At 40.5% G+C, this 18,680-nt stretch overlaps 1 protein-coding gene across 11 annotated transcripts in view; it reads left to right on the top strand.

Annotated features, from left to right (window-relative positions):
- Window positions 1-18,680, top strand: part of MEGF11 (multiple EGF like domains 11) — a 254,581-nt gene that overhangs the window by 205,169 nt on the left and 30,732 nt on the right. For 8 of the 11 annotated variants that reach the window (XM_051628087.1, XM_051628080.1, XM_051628085.1 and 5 more), the window contains 5 exons: window positions 8,700-8,846; window positions 11,415-11,549; window positions 15,224-15,352; window positions 17,663-17,791; window positions 18,492-18,620. In XM_051628087.1, coding sequence (XP_051484047.1) covers window positions 8,700-8,846; window positions 11,415-11,549; window positions 15,224-15,352; window positions 17,663-17,791; window positions 18,492-18,620 — 669 coding nt within the window. The remainder of the gene's footprint in view (window positions 1-8,699; window positions 8,847-11,414; window positions 11,550-15,223; window positions 15,353-17,662; window positions 17,792-18,491; window positions 18,621-18,680) is intronic. The other 3 variants (XM_051628083.1, XM_051628081.1, XM_051628086.1) reach the window with 2 other exon arrangements.

Here is an 18,680-nt window from a genome sequence, read left to right as displayed (position 1 = left end):
TCCTAATCTTATTTCTGTCTTTTAACTCTCTGGTTTTTATGGAATGCTGCAGCTGTGATGCTATCTCAATTACCCACTGAACTAGTTTACTCAGTAGCTTTTCTGAATGTCTGAAGCTGAAGTTTATTCAGTAGATTTTAACATCCCAAAAATGTGTGATGAAAATGAACTGGCCCTGTAGATGTAAGATGGAAAATACAGAAGTGTGCATCCCATAGCTAATTATAAAAGAGCACCTCATAGATTTTCCTTAATTACTCAGGGTGGCAAATACAGGTATGAAACTGATAAATGGTGGTAAGGAAGAAACATCTTCTTGTGCTGGTACTTTTTCACCTTCCAGCTTCATTCATGTCTTGAAGAGCAGCCTCTCTCTTTGCTGTTGCATATGGGAAATCAAAATATGTATTTCACTGTCCTTTACAACCTCAATAACTTTCATACCTTGCCAGGAACATAAACCCTAATTGCCTCTTATCATGTCCAGAAATATTGTATAGTAGCTGTGGTAGTTTCAAGCTGTAGGGATTTCCACATGTGATTTTAGAAGCAAGTTAATGGGGTGGGGAAACGTCAGGCGGTCACAGATAAGGTGAGCTTTGAGGAATGAGACTTCACATTTGTGAGAATTTGCAGGCTGTAAGTGACAACTGCACTGTCACTCAAACACAGAAACATGTTTCTTCCCTCCTGTGGACACATTAATTCAGTAAAACTGATAAGCCTGTTACCCAAGGGAAGGGCTTTTTGAATTTTAAAGAAATAGTGACCACTTTGATGGTGAGCTCTAAGGTACTTTTAGCTCCGGTTTTTCTGAGTTCTTTGCAAGAAGGTGTTACATCCTTGAAGGAAAAAATCCCTTTCCATCTGGCTTTCAAAAAAATGTATTTGGTTTGTATTAATATGACTTCTTGTCCATTGCAGCAGTCTCCAGTTTATAATCTTAGGGCCAGATCCTGTCCTCAGCTGTAGTAGATTGAAACCAAAAGAATTTTATTGTCATTAACAGATCAACTCCAAGGGCATGCTGATATAATTGGTAGCTGACTTTTCCATGTATCTTTAAAACCAGAAAAAATCTAGGACTTGTTTTATGCACCTACAGGTTTTTACCTGAAGAGGTCCACAGTATTTTAGTATTTGTGATGTGGGTTGGCTTTTTTTTTGAATCAGATCATTTCATACTCCTGTGGTTCTAATACAAAGCCTAAAATATCAGAATGGAGCAGGAGTAAGTTTCTATTAAACATGCCTTTTCAAGATGCCTAAATCATTACCCAAACCACATTTTGCACTATCCACTTTTGGCAGTCCTATCCCAGATTTTTTAATTAATAATTTATTTCTGTGATTGTTATGTATCTTTACATTAGCTTGAAACAGATGGGAAAGCTAGACATTTGTTTCAGTCAGTCTAAAATGGTGCACATTAGCCTCTCTTCTGGCCTCTGCCTTTCAAATGGGAAAATCTTTTCCACATGAAAAACTCACTCTCTGGATTCAAAAAGGGCCCTTTAGTCTATTGATGTAACGTAAGCTTATTGGAAATTAGCTTTAATTTTTCATTGACTTAATTTCAAGTGAGTTGATAAGATTTTAATGGAAGGCTGTGCTTAAAAATTCTCTCTTTGACAGAAAAATTTAACTATAGTTCCTGCTGGTACAGGGCTAATTTTTAAAAAATAGGAATTATGAAGTAATATCAAAGACTTCATTGATGTCCTGACATTAATTATGTCTGTGCATTCCTTGGCAGATCTCTAGGGGACTCCAGATTCTCATCTGAGTGAAGTTTAGTTTTGTTTGTCCTGTGCCAGATTTAGTATATATTTCACCTTTCATGAAATCAGTTGGAATTCTGCCACTCATTCAGTGGGAGCTGGATCAGACCTTTAGATTATAATTAGAACCTGCAGTAAGCCTACTGCTAAACTTGTGTGCAAATGATTGCAATATTGGTCTTAGAAACAGAGAAGAGATATGAGTTCATTTGTCTTTGTGCTTACTTGGGGGTTTATTTTCACTTATTAAAGGACAGCTTTTAAATTTATGTGAAAAGATACAGCTTGGGTGGCATGCTGGATTATGCTGATTAAATGGGTTCTAAAAAAACCAGAAGTTGATACGAGAGATAGTCGACCATTTTCCATGTTAATATGGAGACATTCTATATATAAGCTTGGCTGCATGTACAATACATTCACCTATAAATAAATGTGGGTGAGAAGTGGTGAAAAATTATTTGTGAACATTTCAGCAGACTAAACACTGGGTGCTGGCATGCTGTGTGTGAAAGACAAAAAGGAAAGATCTTTCAACAAACAGCCAGCAAGCTCAGATGTTGTATATGTGTATATATATGTTATTGGTGAGAGTGTTTCCAGTGACAAGTGGTCCCATTCCACACAAAGGGAAAAGGTTGAATTTCAGTCATTGTTCTTACCCACTAAGCTCATGACTTAGCTTGGGGGCTCAAACGTTTATAAGCAACACATTTTTTCCCACTTACAAGTTCCTCCCTTACGTGCCAATGGTCTGCTTGGATATTTCCCAGGTTTCTCTCCCTTCCTGGCCTGTAACCTTGTCCAGAGTTTGAGAAGCAGTAGGAGGGAAGCATCCTAATGGTGAAGGAGGCCTGCATAGGACCTGACCCCTTTTAGCTCCATTTTCTTCAAGATCTGCCCTTTCTGCTAGTGGCAACTCTTCTTCCTGCTATAGTGCACCCTGGAGAATATCCCATAGCATAGGGAACCAGATGATTCTTAATTTCAGCAAACATTAATTTACCTAATTTCTGGTGAGGTAGGTCTCTTGCCTGAAAAGCTCTTATTGCATGAATTCCCTGAGTTGGATGATTCATATCTGGAGTTTTCTCTAGATAATTAAAGACAGGGGTACAATTAGTGCTCCACAGAGGTGCATTAGACTGTAAGTATATTACTTTCAGAAAAAACACTTACATTAATGGGTGCATAAATCGCCCCTGCAAAGATCAGAGAAGAGACAATTTAGAATTTTTCACTGGCTGCAGGGAAAGGCTTATTCTTTATTCTTTAGGACCAGATCATGGAGCTTTCATTTAGACTGATGGGCTGTTACACGCAGGAGTCTTCCCTCTGAAGCCTGCCAGTGAGCAGTGCTTAGCAAGGTCCACCACATCCATGTGAAAGAAATTCACAGCTAGAAAAGCGTTCTGAGAACACCATGGAAGTTCAGATAATGTGAATGTGGCTGCTGTTATCTCTGTCAAATAGTTTCACTATATAAAAACAAAAATAGCTTATTTGCGAACTGGATGAGCAGTCATCAAGTCTTAATGTTTCCATTTAATTTTATGAGACATCCCTTTATGTTTTCGTTCTGTCTGCTGCCCTCCCCAAACAGATTTTCTCATTCTTCAGCATCCTTAAATGCTGAGCTATCAGAAATGATGTTGTATTGTTTCTGACTGGATCTGAGTCAAATACTTCAGGGCTTGCCTCAGGTAGGAATAAATATGAAGATACGAAAAGTGATAGAAAAGCATCGAGCATTCTGTGTGAACTCCTGGTTGTGCACTGTCATAACACCTGCTGAACAGCAGATCCAGAGCTTGTCAGTTCATTCTTATGGTCTTACTGAATTTTCTTTTCATAGAATCATAGAATAATTTTGGTTGGAAAAGACCTTTAAGATCATCAAGTCCAACCATTGTCCCAGCCCTGCCAAGGCCACCACTAACCCATGTCCCTCAGCACCACATCTACAGGGCTTTGAAACCCCTCCAGGGATGGGGACTCCACCCCTGCCCTGGGCAGCCTGGGCCAGGGCCTGACAACCCTTTGGGTGAAGAAACTGTTCCAAATACTTAACCTAAACTTCCCCTGACACAACTTGAGGCCATTTCCTCTGTCCTACCACTGGTAACTTGGGAGAAGTGACCAACACCCACCTCGCTACAGCCTCCTGTCAGGTAGTTGTAGAAAGCAAGAAGGTGGTATTTTATTTTCTCATATAAGTGATCATTTTACCTTTTATAGACTGAAGCAGCAAAATATTCACTACTTAGGAAAGCAGGCTGACCTAGTCTCAGATACAAAGCTGATTTACGTAAAATGTATAGGGAAGATATAAGTGAGACAGCAATAGTACTGGGGAAAGAGAAGAGAATAAGGTTAAAGAAAAAATGGACCTATGATGATAGGAAATTATCAGAAATTGTCTCATTATCGGAAATAAATGTATGAATTAGGAGGCCAAGGCAAGACTTCCAGGTGACCTCAGAGGCCTCTGGCACTGACCTGGCCTGACAGCCACACGCCAAGGAACCCCTCCAGGGCTGACAGCTTGGTGGGAGATGTGCTCCAGCTGCCAAGGGAATTGCTGCAGGCAGGGCAGTCCTGTGTGATGGAGACCAGAGGGGTGGTACTGCCTGGAGGAGCAGTCCATTCTAGGGATGGAAATCAGCAATACATACCTTTTTTCAGTACAGCCAAGTGTTTGCTGACCCACTTTCTGCAATTATTTATCTAAAATAGCCATTCAGCTGTAACAAACAGGCAATTTTCTGCTGTTGGAGCAGTATTTCTGCTGTTGTGGTTTTGCCACCATGTACTGCAGCAACAGGTAGGCAAACCAGCATCAAGAGTTAGTAGTGCCAGGGACAAAAGCTACGAGGCATTCCAGAGCAAAGCCAGGTGTGCCTCCACTGTGTTTCCTGCACGAATCCAATGCCTATTCATGCACAAAAGCTGTTCTTTCCAAAGCTTTTCAAGTGCCAGAAATAAGATATTATTATGACTTCATGTCATGTTGAAAGACAGGTGGAGGAGAGCACGATGTTTGTGTTGGATTAAAACGTCTGCTGAAATCATTCCTGTCATGGCTAATTGATGTTGCATCTGTCTTTAGATTGTGACTACTACTAAAAAAAAAAAAAAAGGCTGAAGATCTTATTCAGAGAAATAATTACAGTTGTACATTGGTGGATACAAAATTGAAGTACATGGGGGGAAGGGAGCTACATCCTATAATTTATCAAATTCCTACATCCCTGAAAAATAATGAGATACTGGGTAGCGTGCAGGCCCTGCTGTAGAGGCTACTGTCAAGGGGACAGCAGTGGTCAAAAACAGGCCACTGGTTCTCATTTATTCCATCCATTTTTGCTCTTCTGTTGTGTTTGGAGTATTAGTTTCCAGCTATCTAGAGACAAAGCAGAAAAGCAATGGCAGGCTTTATTAAGAGCTGCAGACAGAACCCCCAAGCACAAGTGCAGTTGCACAAGTAAGCAGGAGAGAGGAAAAAAAGGAATTCTGCTAATGTATGGCTTTCAGGAATTTCAGCCTCCCAAGTCCTCCAGTGTGATAGTTACAGGCAGGACTAAATCTGCATTACTTTGACTTTCATCTGAAGCCATTGAAGGTTATTAATGGAATAATGGCTCTTCAATAGATGCCTTACATCCCAGTTGTATGGCTTGGCTGTTTTTTTTTTCCCTTGCTTTTCATGCTGATTGTGTGGATGCTAACTGGACCCCTCACAGCCTGATTTGTAAATTTTTAATACTAAGAACCAACTAATGGAGTCAGCAGACACATGCTTCTCTAGCCACTGGGCAGCAGAACTGAACCATGGGGTGCTCTTGCCTTGGCTCTGCCTTACTGCAGGGCAGTGCCAGTGTCCTTTACCCGTGTACAGTGGATAACTATAATGTAAGCTATGTGTATTTAATGTACAATTCACCCCCAGAATATTTTTGAATAAGGTCTTGGAAGTGTAATTTCAGACTAGTATCTGCAATTGTGAGCCACAGCCTTGGGCAGGAAGGTAATTCCCTGGTATCTAGGCAATAGTGTTCATGTATAGCACTACTTTCTGCAGCTTCAAGGACTTCTTCTGATAGTTGTCTTTCTAATTTCTATGTCATGCTGAGGAAACAAGGACTTTGTTCATAAATCAGAAATTTGTGGTTGTAACATGAGATGCTACAGAGATGTGTAAACTTCAGTGTTCTTTATATTTCTGGAAATTGAAAACTAATTGCTTATCAGAAAGGGCCATCAGCAAGTTCCTAAGTTTAATATTAAAGTTTTACAAAAAAGAAGATTGCTGCTCTGCTGACTTTGATTGTAAAATTGCTGGGAGGGAGGGACTCCACCTTCTCATGCTGTAAGGTACGGGAATTGTAAAATTCAGGTGCTATTTTTTAGCACAATTCCACAGGACATGCATGTCCAGATGCAAATTTAACTTCTCATTTACATTTGCAATTCAATGTGTGCCGGAGCCTTCAAAAATGAAGTCTTCTGTGAAAATTAACTTAAAGTAATATAAAGTAAGAAAAATTGATTGCAGCACCTTCTTGCTTCTCTTCTGAAAATGTATAAATAAATAACAGCTGTGATGGGTATCACTGTCTTCTAGAAGACTTCCTTTTCCCCCTCTATATTTCCTTACAACAATTGGCTTCACAATGACTCACTGCCTTCGTTAGGAGCAGGAAGACATCCCTCATTATTCATTACTAAAGAAAGGACTTTGCTGCTGCAAAGGACAACATGGCATTCTCATTCAGCTACCTCTCCAGAGAAAGGAGGCAATGTCATTCTTCCCCAAACTTGGCTGAGAGAGACAAGAAATAATGCTGTTTAATTGTCTCCGTTTATAAATAGCCCATTCACAATGAAAGAATTGTATTTTCAGTGCTGCAGTCAGGAGGAAAAGATGCACATTTTTCTAAATTTGTCTCTGAATTTAATTTCTGGGAGCTTGTGCTGAGACTCTCAAAAGTGTAAATGATCATATATATGTATGGATTACTACGATATGCATTTCTTTATTTACAATGTATTGTGGGTTTTTTTAATTCCAGAGTACTATAGATGTATTGCATAAATGCACACACACAGCATTTACTGTTTAAGTAATCCAAGAATATATTTTATTTCAAATGGAGTAGGAAATATTTTTTAAATAATGGTAGGGTTTTTTTATTTTACTAGTACAAATGCTCCTCGTCTCTTTTTGCATTCTTTTTTTTCACATTTGTTTACTTAGATATTAAGAGTTTGCACTTTTACTGTGTTTTTGTTGTACTTTACTTTGTTTTTATTAAGCTCTACAGCATGGACCATGGCTCTGTAAATCAAGCTATGATCATGTATTACTAGGAGCCTCATTTCAAATTGTACTTTTGCCAGATGTGGTTAAGATTTTCTAGGAAGGGACATTGTAATTGTGAGATTAGTCTTCAGAAAAGGCAAATTTTGGCTCTGCAGTATTTCATACTGTATTGGCTTCAAAGATTTATAAAACCAACTGGAAACTGCACTGTAAGTGTGTTTATAATGACTTTTAGCTGATACAATAATCCTCAAAGTTTGGTGACTGTAGAGATCACAGCTTCACAAATGCAGCCCATTACCTGTAGCATCCAGGTGATGTGATCAGAGGTGGAAGAGATTACTTGGGATTGTATTTCTTCTTAGCAATGCACTAATCCAACCTCTGGCTGAGGCTGGGGCTCTGAGAGCCCTTGTCTGCATTTGTCCCGTTATGCAGTGAGGACATGTGCATGGATGATCAAGAACATCTCCATGTTGAAAGGTGAGCTGGGGCATGTCAGTACCATCAGATCTTGGTGGCACAGTTTTAAGATGCCCAGTGTGGTGATGTTGTTAGGAAAATTTTCAACCCAGTCTGTGATTCCTTTTTTTGTTATCAATATCTACAGGGCTGCTGCTAATGCCCCTCCCTGCAGCCAGCAATGCTGAATGTGTCTCTTACTTCATGATCCTGCAAATCTTTTTCAATCCAAGGAGCCCTTGGTGAGGCAAATAGCTCTGCTAATTGCAGGTGTTGCTGCTGTTTTACCCCAGTGGAGTAAGAACCTTTTGGACAAGCAGTGGTGGGCAGGATCAGATCCTTAGATTAGATTTGTATGTGACAAGCCATGGCACAAAGTGGTTTTTCAAAGCCACCAGTTAAAACAAACAATGCCAGGAGCCTCATGTTAAGCTTTCTGGGTCTGTGCTTCTTTCAGTGTTTCCAAGCTTTGCTTTTCATAATAATAAATATCAAGCACCCTGGGAATCACAGGGAGCTGGATTGGCAGGACTCAGTCTCCATTTAACATTCAGATGATCAGCCTGTGCCCACCTATGACCACTTGCTAGATCAGAACTCGGTTCATTAACACAGAACTTGGAGAGCTCTGAGCGATGTGGGCTGTGTTTGTAATAACCCAGAGCATTGTTCTTTAAGCCAAAAAGTGAAAAACACACAGCACAGAACTGAATTTACATGTGTTCAAGAATCCAAATAGTAGATATGTTTTTGCAGAACCCTGATTTTTCTTTTTTCAGTCTTTCAGTTCACAACACTTAAGTAATCAGGCTTCAATCAACGTCATATTTCCAGACCTGTTTTTTGAGATATTTTGTGACTTTAAAGCAATTCCTGACCTTCATCTCTCAGATGACATGCAGAGTTTCTTTAATGGTGCTAAGGACTGAACAGGAGCCCAGTAACACCTACAGACTTCACCTCTGCGGCATTTTCTTAATTTTCACTTTATTAAGAAGATGAAAGGATAACTGTTTCTAGGCTCCCTAGGTTGCTCTGTGATGTACTGTGAGGTATCAGTCCAGCCAAATGTTTCTTTCATCAATGAGCAGAGTAATCTGTGTGAAACTTAACATGTGTCTTTACACCTTCAGGCATCCACTGTGATAATATCTGCACCCAGGGCCGCTGGGGACCCAACTGCTCCATCTCCTGCAACTGCGAGAATGGGGGGTACTGCTCCCCAGAGGATGGCACCTGTGACTGTGCACCAGGATACAGAGGACCCTTGTGCCAGAGAAGTAAGATTTTCCATGGATGCGGTGGCAAAAGCAAAATGGGTAGAAATGTATGACATGAGATAGACAGAGAGAGAGGTTTCTGAGCTGCTTTAGCTTGTGACTGCCTAAGGGTAAAAGCTAGTCTAAAAAAGGCTTCTTGACCAAGAAGTCAAGGCTCTACTGCATTGAGTTGTGCCTTGTGTTTCTTCTTCTGGCCTTCCACAGCACCTGGAGGCCACAGTTGACTTGAAAGAAGGAGCCAAACCTTTACATACCAAACTTGGCAGGATCTGGGCAAAAGCAGGTTTCCAATTAAGTGCTGGTAAATTATAGGCTACCTGTTAAACAGAGTCAGCTCCAACCTGGCACATAATGACAAGTGGAGGAGCATTGGCTATCAAAACAACATGACAGTGTTTTCTTATATGCCAAAAAAAGCAACACAGGAGCCTGAAATAGCTCCTGTCTGATGCTCTGATGCTACAAGTTATAATGTGCTAAGGAGAGAAAAATTCTCTCATTTGCTTTATCTGGGAAGCTGCATTTGCCCCTTAGGGACCCTTATTCATTAATCCAGACTACACGCGACTGTCTTGCTGTGTGAACAAGAAATGGATTTGTCTTTCTTTTCTGCAGTAGCTCTTGTTCTTCCTGTAAGACATTCTGCATGCCCAGTTCATATATCCTCTTTGATTCCACCAGTTACACTTGACACTACAACACAGTCATCTCTAAAAATAATTTGTAGCTGACAGTTTTTATTTAAAGCCATTATAACGATGACCTCTAGCACTGCTGTAGTTAATGGCCTATAAGCATTTCCATTATAACCCCCAATTTCCGGGTGCTTCAGCATATCTGTATAGCTGTAAAACCTCTCTCCAAGGCTAAAATGTGGTGCTCAGAGCTTCAGGGAATTGGGAAAGAAATTGTTTTACAAATCTGAGACCTTAAGAGTGCAAAACTTCCAGAAGTTAATAGTTTCTGACCTTTCTGAGATCAAAAAAAAACAGCTTAGTTTTATCAGCTGATGACATGTAGGCTACAAGAGGCAAACCATGTCCCCAGCTTGCAACACCAGTAATAAGGTTGCTCCCTGAGGACATTTGCTGAGGACCTAACGGGACAAATTTTCCTCCCCACTGGGGTGACAGCAGGAGGGGTTCTGCGGGTGCCTCTGCTATTGCCTCGTGCCTCTCTGTGAATGTGTGCCCAGGGAATTCAGGCTGCTCCCACCTCTTTTGCAGGATTCAGGCTCAGTCCTACCTTGTGAAGGGGACAGAATTTAGCCTGTAAAGGTCAGGACTGAAGATGATATGCTGCCAGCTTGTTCTGTCTGTGTAGTCAGGATTACATGAGACACTGGGGTAGTTTAGTGCTCTTAGGCCTGCAGAAATATCTCCAGGAATGATCCAGGTTGTTTTATAGCTAATGCATCATCAACAAACCTGTCAGCTAAGTCCCAGCTGGAAATCTGCAGTAATGTGAGAACCTGACACCCTCTGTGAATGTACAGACTCAGAGACAAATCCTCATTCTGTGAAAAAAGAGCACAGACATGATATAGTAACCACTGAGCCAGAACTATGTAACAGAGAATTACAGGAGTAAAAATGAAAACATATAAAGGAGTTTTTACAGTCACTTACTGCAATTTAACATTTCTTTGTGCTTATCTCTAGTGGTGAATGTTTGGACATAGGATGGTTTTTCATTCTACACGTGCTTAGGAGCAACAATACCCATTTCTAAGAGATACTGAGCCATCATCTTGGCTCTGCACCTTAGGGACAGATTCTATGATAATTTCAATCCAGGTTTTAAGGAAATCAAGCACACAATTCATGACAGGTTTACTCAGCTATCCAATATGATTACTGATGCAAATTAGATTATTTTGTATGCTGTCACCATAATTACCATTTTTAGATTCTGCTCATCACTGATGGATGCTGCTCCTGCAATGCCACGTATAAACTGACTGTCCCAATGTACACAGGTATTGCACCTGCTATGTTTAGAAATCAGATTCTGACACAGTTGTTTAGATGCAAAATACTGAGCATTTCCTAATACATCTCCTCTGATTTCTTAGCTCAGTTTCTTAAAGAAATGGCATTCTGAGTTTTTGCTTTCTGTGCATGTGTGTGTTTCTCTTCTTGCCTGTCTTTAAAGCAGTGGAATATGTTACCAGGTATTAACACTGTCTGCCAGAGGGCTATGAGGTCTCAAAAATCTTAAACACTTTTGTGAAAGAGTTTAGGCAGAGCAGGCTGGAGAGACTCACATTAATGTCTTGAGAGAGAGAAGCTGCTGAGGGAGCTCAGCTGAGTTGTTTAATAGCCAAAGACTTGTATGAAGAAGGATGGTGTGAATCTTTGAACCACAGGAACGGTTTCATTCAGAGCTTCCACTTTATTATAGACATGGAATAATCCAACAGGCTTAATCATCTCAGATGTTCACAGAACTGTTTTTTTATAAAACTAAGAAATGCTGGTTTGGGGTTCAGACAGAGAGAGAATGCTAAAGCTTCTAGTAATGAGAAATCTTTGAAACCTGTGACAAGTTGTTTTGTTTTGTCTTCAGTTTGTCCCCCAGGCTTTTATGGGCAGCACTGCAGCCAGCAGTGCCCTCAGTGCGTGCACAGCAGCGGGCCTTGTCACCACGTGTCAGGACACTGCAACTGCTTGCCGGGATTCTTTGGCACTCTCTGCAACCAAGGTACTGAGCCCAAGACCCCCAGGTGCCACCTCCTTTCCTACAATTCTGTGTCAGTGACTTTGCAGCAAGACTGTTCACAAGGTTCCTGCCTTTTTTCCCTCGTTTTGGGAATTTAGATCACAAGAATTTTTTTACTTCAGAGGTAAAATGCAAATAGGTACTTAGTCACCCTTTTGTAAATATGATGTGCTCCTGCTTTCATAAATAAACCAGGTCTGCTGCTCCGTATTGAAATGAATACGGAATGAGACACCTGCTGTAAATATAGCAGCCAGCCAGAGTTTCATTTGCCTTTTTGCTAAGCCTCCCAGATGCTAAGTGTCAATGGCACCTTCATGCACTCTTCCTTAGCAGCAGGTGGAGATAGTAGTTAAGGTAAAGGCCAGCTCACATACACAGGCCCAGACCTTGCATGGAGCCTTATTTATACTGTCTAGGACCTGACTGGGAATAGTTAAAATCATGCCCACCTAAGCACAAGTGCAGGAGACAGAAAAATTTGCAATAATGTAGGGAAAGTGAGATCATTTTGACAGGCAAAGAGTAGCTTCAACTCCCTTTAATGTCCATCAACTTCCTATACATCTTGAAGTCCACTTATAACCATAGGTTCCATTTCCAGTCTCTACCCTAGAACTTCCCACAAACTCCTTACAGTATCCTGCAGAATCTCAGTATTTGCATCATACTGTGGGTATTTTCTTCATACAGATTTGAAAGAGATTATTCATAATGGCTACTGCCCTTGTGAAGTCACTGGCCTTGTAAAAACTGAATGGACACTTTTTAATGACCTGCTTTTCAGGAAGTTAGAAATTGCAGACAGCAAAACCATTAAACATAGATTAAGTATAACCCTGTTTTCTTTGTGCTGTATAGTCAACTAAACATTATACCAATTAATTTATTAAAATTAACGTCTTTTCGGTGAATTTGTCCATTTTATGTGAAAAGTTAGCCAGATTTCAAACTGTAAGCAGGGCTAATTATCCTCTTAAGAAAACTATTTTATTTTTGCTCAGATGTTCAGCACTTCTGGTTTTACTTTGAAATGTTGATCTATCCAGCAAATTAATTTAAAATATTCATGTCTTAATTAAAATCAATTTGTGTTGCAGTTTGTCATAATGAGTTAGCATGTAACTTTATTCTGTAGAAAGAAAAAATGCTAATTAATGTTCTCCATTAGAAAAACGTGGAACAAAGATTTCACTGGTGAATTTTCATCTCCTTGTGCTGTCTCTTTTCTGGCAGCAGGAACGTTCTTCCACCAGCAGCACATGCATGTGGGGTGCTGCATCACCTCTGAAACAGCAGGGGTTGACATGGTTGTGCTCAGGATTCTAAACAACAAACAACTGAGCAGCTGTTTTCTAAGTATCTTCCACAATCATGTAGCAAGATGGATTGATAATAACTTGTTATCGCTGCTAGAACACACCTGACATCCCACAGGGCCTTTCAGAGTCCCACTTCAGAGCTTTTAGAGCTAATTAACATCACTATCTGCATTGTACAATCAGATTGCTCCTGAAGAAAGCCACTAGTCCTGACTTTACAGCTTTGTTTAACCATGTCTGAGACATTTGAAAAAGTGCTCCTGTTGGGATCTCACCACTTAACAAGAGAGTCACTGTGTCAATCCACAACGGGGTGACTCAAACTAATGAGAAGAGCCATTTTGGCAGGATGGGGTTTGTAGTCCTGTGTTGTCATTCTAGAAGGCATCCCACTGTTTCACTGGGACAAGGGGTGCACACACAGGAACCCCCCTGCTTGCTCTCACTGCCTGGAACTGAAGCATTGCTTTGCTAAAGTATGCCTTTGTCGGCATCAGTGTTTGGATCAGAAATCTGTCCCTGATTCATTAATATTCCATGTTGCAGTTCAAATCACCTCCTGTTTTAAGTCTTTTGAGAACTATTTGCTTGTACATTTAAAAAATCCAACCTTCATATAAGTGATAATATCTCTCTCCATCTTAAAAATGCAATAAAAATATTGCACTGACCTTGGACAGTGGACATTGGAACCAAATAATGGGGGAGCATGTAGGAGAACCTGGGCTGCCAGCTTATTTCAGTTTTTGCTCTTTCTGTGATATGAGGGCTTTTCTTTCCTTCTCTCTCTCTCTTTTTGTGTCTGTGTATTGTTCTTTTCACTGTGTCTGTATATTGTGTTAGTTTTATCTCTTTTCAGTTAGAGAACTATTCTGTTTAGCACATTATTTGAAAACCAAAACCAGCTTTATCCATTCCTACAGATAAGTTCACAGTGTGTAGAAATGCATGCAGAAAGCAAGTGTGTGTTAGGCTTCTGCCATAGTAAGAGTAGAGGATGGCATATTGTCTTAAAGCAGATGAATCACAGCTCAGGATTTCAATCTGTGGTGGATTCAGTCACAATAGATTGAGGTCACCTGCAAAGACTACATATGAGAAAGTGAGTGGCTGAAGTGGTAAAACAGTTGCATAATTCAGGGAAGTGCCTTAATCACTTTTTTGACATCACTATTATTTACCAGGATACCAGTCCAGTTCCATTTGTTACATTCTTTGCAAAGATGGACTATATGTTTTATCATGTTTTGGAAATACATCTGTTTTTGTCAGGGAACGCAGCCAGTAAGAGCACAGAAATTAAACATTTCATTCACTGCTGGGCAGAGCTTTCCATCAACTTTAAAGATTTCCAATAATTTGGTGGGAGGCAGAAGATCTACGTGTCTATTAATTTTATGTCACTGTGCTTAGGCTGTTATAAGATGACTGAAAAAAAATTAAAGTTTCTTTTATTCCAACTTCAGGAGTAAGCTAGGTGGGCAAGCAGGAATAGAGGATGACTTTGTTAGGATGCAGCACATCTGTTTAACAGCTCTCAGTCAAACATTATGTATAATCCTTGGAAACCACATTTGCAACGAAATTGAGCACGTATTCCAGCAAAGGGCACAGGAGAGGGATAGCTGGACAGATGCCAAAAGACAAGTATGACATTTCAGCAATTGGATATGGGCTTTATTTGTAGAAGCCTTCCACCAGACTTACATGGTAAAAATACTTCTGGAAGTGGCAGTCTTGCTTCTGGTTTAGTGGAGAGCCACTTGCCTGAGTGGAATCAATGAGATGCTGGGAGCCTGCCTCCCACTAGCAGTGCTGAAAGCTGATCTTCAGCAGAGTCTGGTGGGTTTAGGAGCAAAGGCACTTTCCTCTTTCCCTACTGTCTGGCCAGAAGGAATGAGGACACTGATGAGATTGGAACTCCAGTGCACCCCATCTTGCAGTGCCACATGATGCATTTTGTGGTGGCAGTGGGATTGCAGGGAAAGGACTACAGCTCTTCCAGCTGCTACTCTTTGAATTATCTTCAACTTTACTGTTCTCTTCCTCTCCCAACAACCCCTTTTTTCTTTTTTGTCTCTGTTCTTTTTATCCTTCCATAATATCCTTCAATAATTGCAGCCTTCTAACTACATTAGATTCATTTTCAACCAGAAAAAACAAAATGGACTTGAATACTTTCTGCCTTTTCCTTCTTTCCACAAGAATTTTGCCCTTTTGGCTTCAGCAAAGAAAAATGTTGTAATTATTTTATCTCTAATTGCTAAATGTTAAGTCCTGTGACTTCCTCATATTCATTATGAAGAGCCTTCAGTAACTGCCTTCTGTTTTCAGTCTGTCCCACTGGAAAATACGGGAAGGACTGTGCTGAGATCTGCCAGTGCACCGAGAATGGGACATGCAATCCTATTGATGGATCATGCCAGTGTTTTCCAGGCTGGATAGGGACTGACTGCTCACAGAGTAAGCAAATTGTTATTTATCCACCCTGGCTTTAAAATAACATATATTCCTGTTTAGTGTTTTCTGAAAGGTAAAGACAGATCCTGGGGAAATCCCTGAAGTATTAGAGCAGTCAGTGCCTTACTCTCTGTATAGCTTAGTTCTTTTAATTAATCTAAGTTAGCTTTGACTTGAGTTAGTTTCTGCATTTGGAATTTGCAGAGGCCATTACTAGCTTGTATCACAGGGAAGGGAGGTCACAAGCTGTAATCAGAAAAGAAAGCTCCATTCTCCCTTTTAATTTCTAGCCTGATTCCCTTTTGTTTATTTTTTGAAATCATTTTCTCTCAGCTATTACATTAGAAATTATTAACCAGTAAATGTTTTCATGTACCAAGCCCCCAGAACTGAGAAATTAGGCAGCTGAAATATTTCTATTAAATGTAATTTAATTGTAAAAGTCAGTGTGGGCTTGGAGGGATGGAGGATTTCTTCTTGAAAATTGCCCAGGTAGGAGATTGGCATTTGCTGATCCCAAAGTGGCATTTCCTGAGAGCATCCCTTAATTGAAGATAGATCACAGTGGGAAGCAATATTCTATCATTCAGAAATGTTACTTCATATTCAGGATACAACTAGTATATTAGACAGCATTCCAGAGTAAAATATATTAAACTTCAAGTGATAAAGTAGGAATCGGATAAAAACAGACAGCTGTAATTTTACCTTTATTGTGTGTCTTCTACAGGCAGAATATTGCTGTCACTCAAAAGCAGAAAAAATAAAAGAAAAAAGACAGAAAGATCCCAGATTCTTCATTATATTTAGCCATGTAATTGGGAAATGACTGTTAGTTTCTGTTAACCTTGAAGAAAGATGGTTTTTCCTGCAGAGTGAGGCAGGCCAGTTCAGCAGCAACACTTCCCAGTTTAGCAGACAGAAGGACCTGGCAACAGCCACTTTATATTTTGGATGGACAAAGTGGGAACCTGCCTGTTTCCTCAGTTACCTTCTTGCAAAGCAAGTGCAGATCTCCCAAGGAGAACCTGGCCTCACACCAGGCTTCTGGGGGCACCTGGCTTCACGTTCCAGGGTCTGGTCCTGAGCTATTTTGGTCAGACCTCCCTCCACACCAGTTAACCTGGAATGACCTAGAGATGGAGCTGCTCCCAAGATAATTTTAGCTCCAAGTCCAGAGGCAGTTCTGGAGACACTAACAGCCCCTGCAGCTCTGGTTTACAAAAGCACTGTAAAAGTATTCCTAATTGCTTATAGCAAGGGTGCTTTAGGCCAAATCCTGTTCATCTTTACATTGTGTGAATTCAGTGACCCTCTGCTTGATTTACGTCATGGCAGGGGTTTTTTTGCTGTTCATTCTGGCTGTAGAGATGTCTGTCACATGCCAGAAACTTGCATTTTTTGTCAGAACTGGAGCCAATGGCGTGCATGGAAATAGGCACAGTGTCTGTACTTTCAGGTTTCCTGGGAACCATGCCTTATTAATTCATATCTTCAATAGGAAGCAATGAAAAGTGCTTTTTAAAGCAAAAATAGAGTTGTTATATTAAAGGGTTATAATAATTTTCGATCTTTTAGTCTGGCACTAATAACTGTAACTTACTGCATTCATTTTTGGAGGGAGGCTTAAAGTAACTTTTGAAAATGCATTAATATTTGTACTTGTTGAAATATAAAATAGACCTGGAGATTTTAATTTAATATTAGCCCCATCAACAAAAGCAATCTGGTTGTGTGGATGGGAATTCATCCTCTAAGAAGTTTTCTTTGCATTTGTACATAATTGGAGGAGCACTCTGTGCTTCAAATTAATGTGGTGATTTGAGGAGTAAATTGCATAGCAAAAGTAAACCATGAATAGGTGGCCTTTTTTATGCAAGAATTCCAGGATATCAAAAGGAAGATTAAATTACCATCCTCTCTTAAAACCCTGACTAAATTGCCTTCACAGATAATGCTGGCAAGGCAGGGAGAGCACTTGAAGAGATGTAGTGTCCAGGCTGGCTGTTTCAGTGCTGCTCAGTGAATATTTGCAGCAAAGACCTGATCCTGCCACCTGACCTATGTGGGGAAGAAATCAGGCTTGCTGGCCTGAGGTTGCAGGTTGGCACCTGAGTTTGCAAAGCAGTTGTCAGGGCATCACTGCAGCAGTGCCACACTCTGCAATGCAAAGTTCAGCCCTTGCTGGTGGCTCCCATGTTCTCCCTTTATTGTTGTTCCTCTGCTAATGCACTATCATTGCTTGCTTTTTTTCTTTCTTTTTTTTTTTTCCTTTTTTTTTTGTCAGCTGACAAATCTCTTTTATTTTCATAGCTTGTCCCGCTGGTTTCTGGGGCCCTGATTGCTTCCATTCATGCAACTGCCACAACGGAGCAATGTGCAGCCCTTACGATGGAGAATGTAGATGTACTCACGGTTGGACAGGGCTCTACTGCACTCAGCGTAAGCCTTTCAGAGACACTGTTGTGCCAGGGAATCTGTCAAAAAGTAGGTGCTGCTACCTCGTGTCTCTTCCAAGTATTGCAGTCTTCCCTGGGAAACCACTTGCTGCTCTGGGATAACCTCCCATCACCCCAAAGGAAACAGTCCTGGAGCTTTTCAAGGTTTTTTGTGCCTTTGACACTCGATAAAGGAGGGACTGATGATTCAGATTATTGAGTCATTGTCAGATTTTGCACAGTCTGTGTCCCTGCTTGTTAAAGCCTCAGTATATGTGGACAGATTTAAGAAAATCTTTGAGATTTCTCATCCTACTGGTGCCAAATTACCAGCTCTATATGAAAGAGGAGGTCAGATTCTGCTGAAGGGGACCCTTTCACTTGCCAGTAATTCAGTGATCTCTGACCTTCTAGAGTCTTCCTGTTTAGCCATCTTCTTCACTTCTTCAAAATGTAGTTTGTATAGATGGGTCAAGTTTTCATTCTTCTGAAACACTTAAGAGGCAATTCTGTAAGAGCTGAGAAACACTACTTCAAGAAAATTGGCTGTCACAGTATCTCTGCATTTAGATGATCAAATAAATGCTATTAAATATACAGAGGCTGAAGATCCATAGATTTATAGGCCTACATATTTTGTGCTGATAACACATCTGAGCTTGTGTTTCAGCTTCTTAGTCTTTCCTTACTCTGATTCCTGAAAGGTTGCCCAGCTGCTTTTTATGGAAAGAACTGTGCCAATGTTTGTCAGTGCCAGAACGGAGCAGACTGTGACCACATCACTGGCCAGTGCACCTGCAGGACGGGGTTTACAGGCAAACAGTGTGAGCAAAGTAAGTAGCAACATGACTTCATTGCTGTGTCTCTCCAGGGTGGGGGTGTATTTCAGAATT

The sequence above is a fragment of the Apus apus genome, chromosome 10, assembly GCF_020740795.1.
Source record: "Apus apus isolate bApuApu2 chromosome 10, bApuApu2.pri.cur, whole genome shotgun sequence".
In the NCBI taxonomy this organism is placed as follows: Eukaryota; Metazoa; Chordata; class Aves; order Apodiformes; family Apodidae; genus Apus; species Apus apus.
Note: the sequence above shows the minus strand (reverse complement) of the source record. Positions and strands in the feature narration are given on the sequence as shown.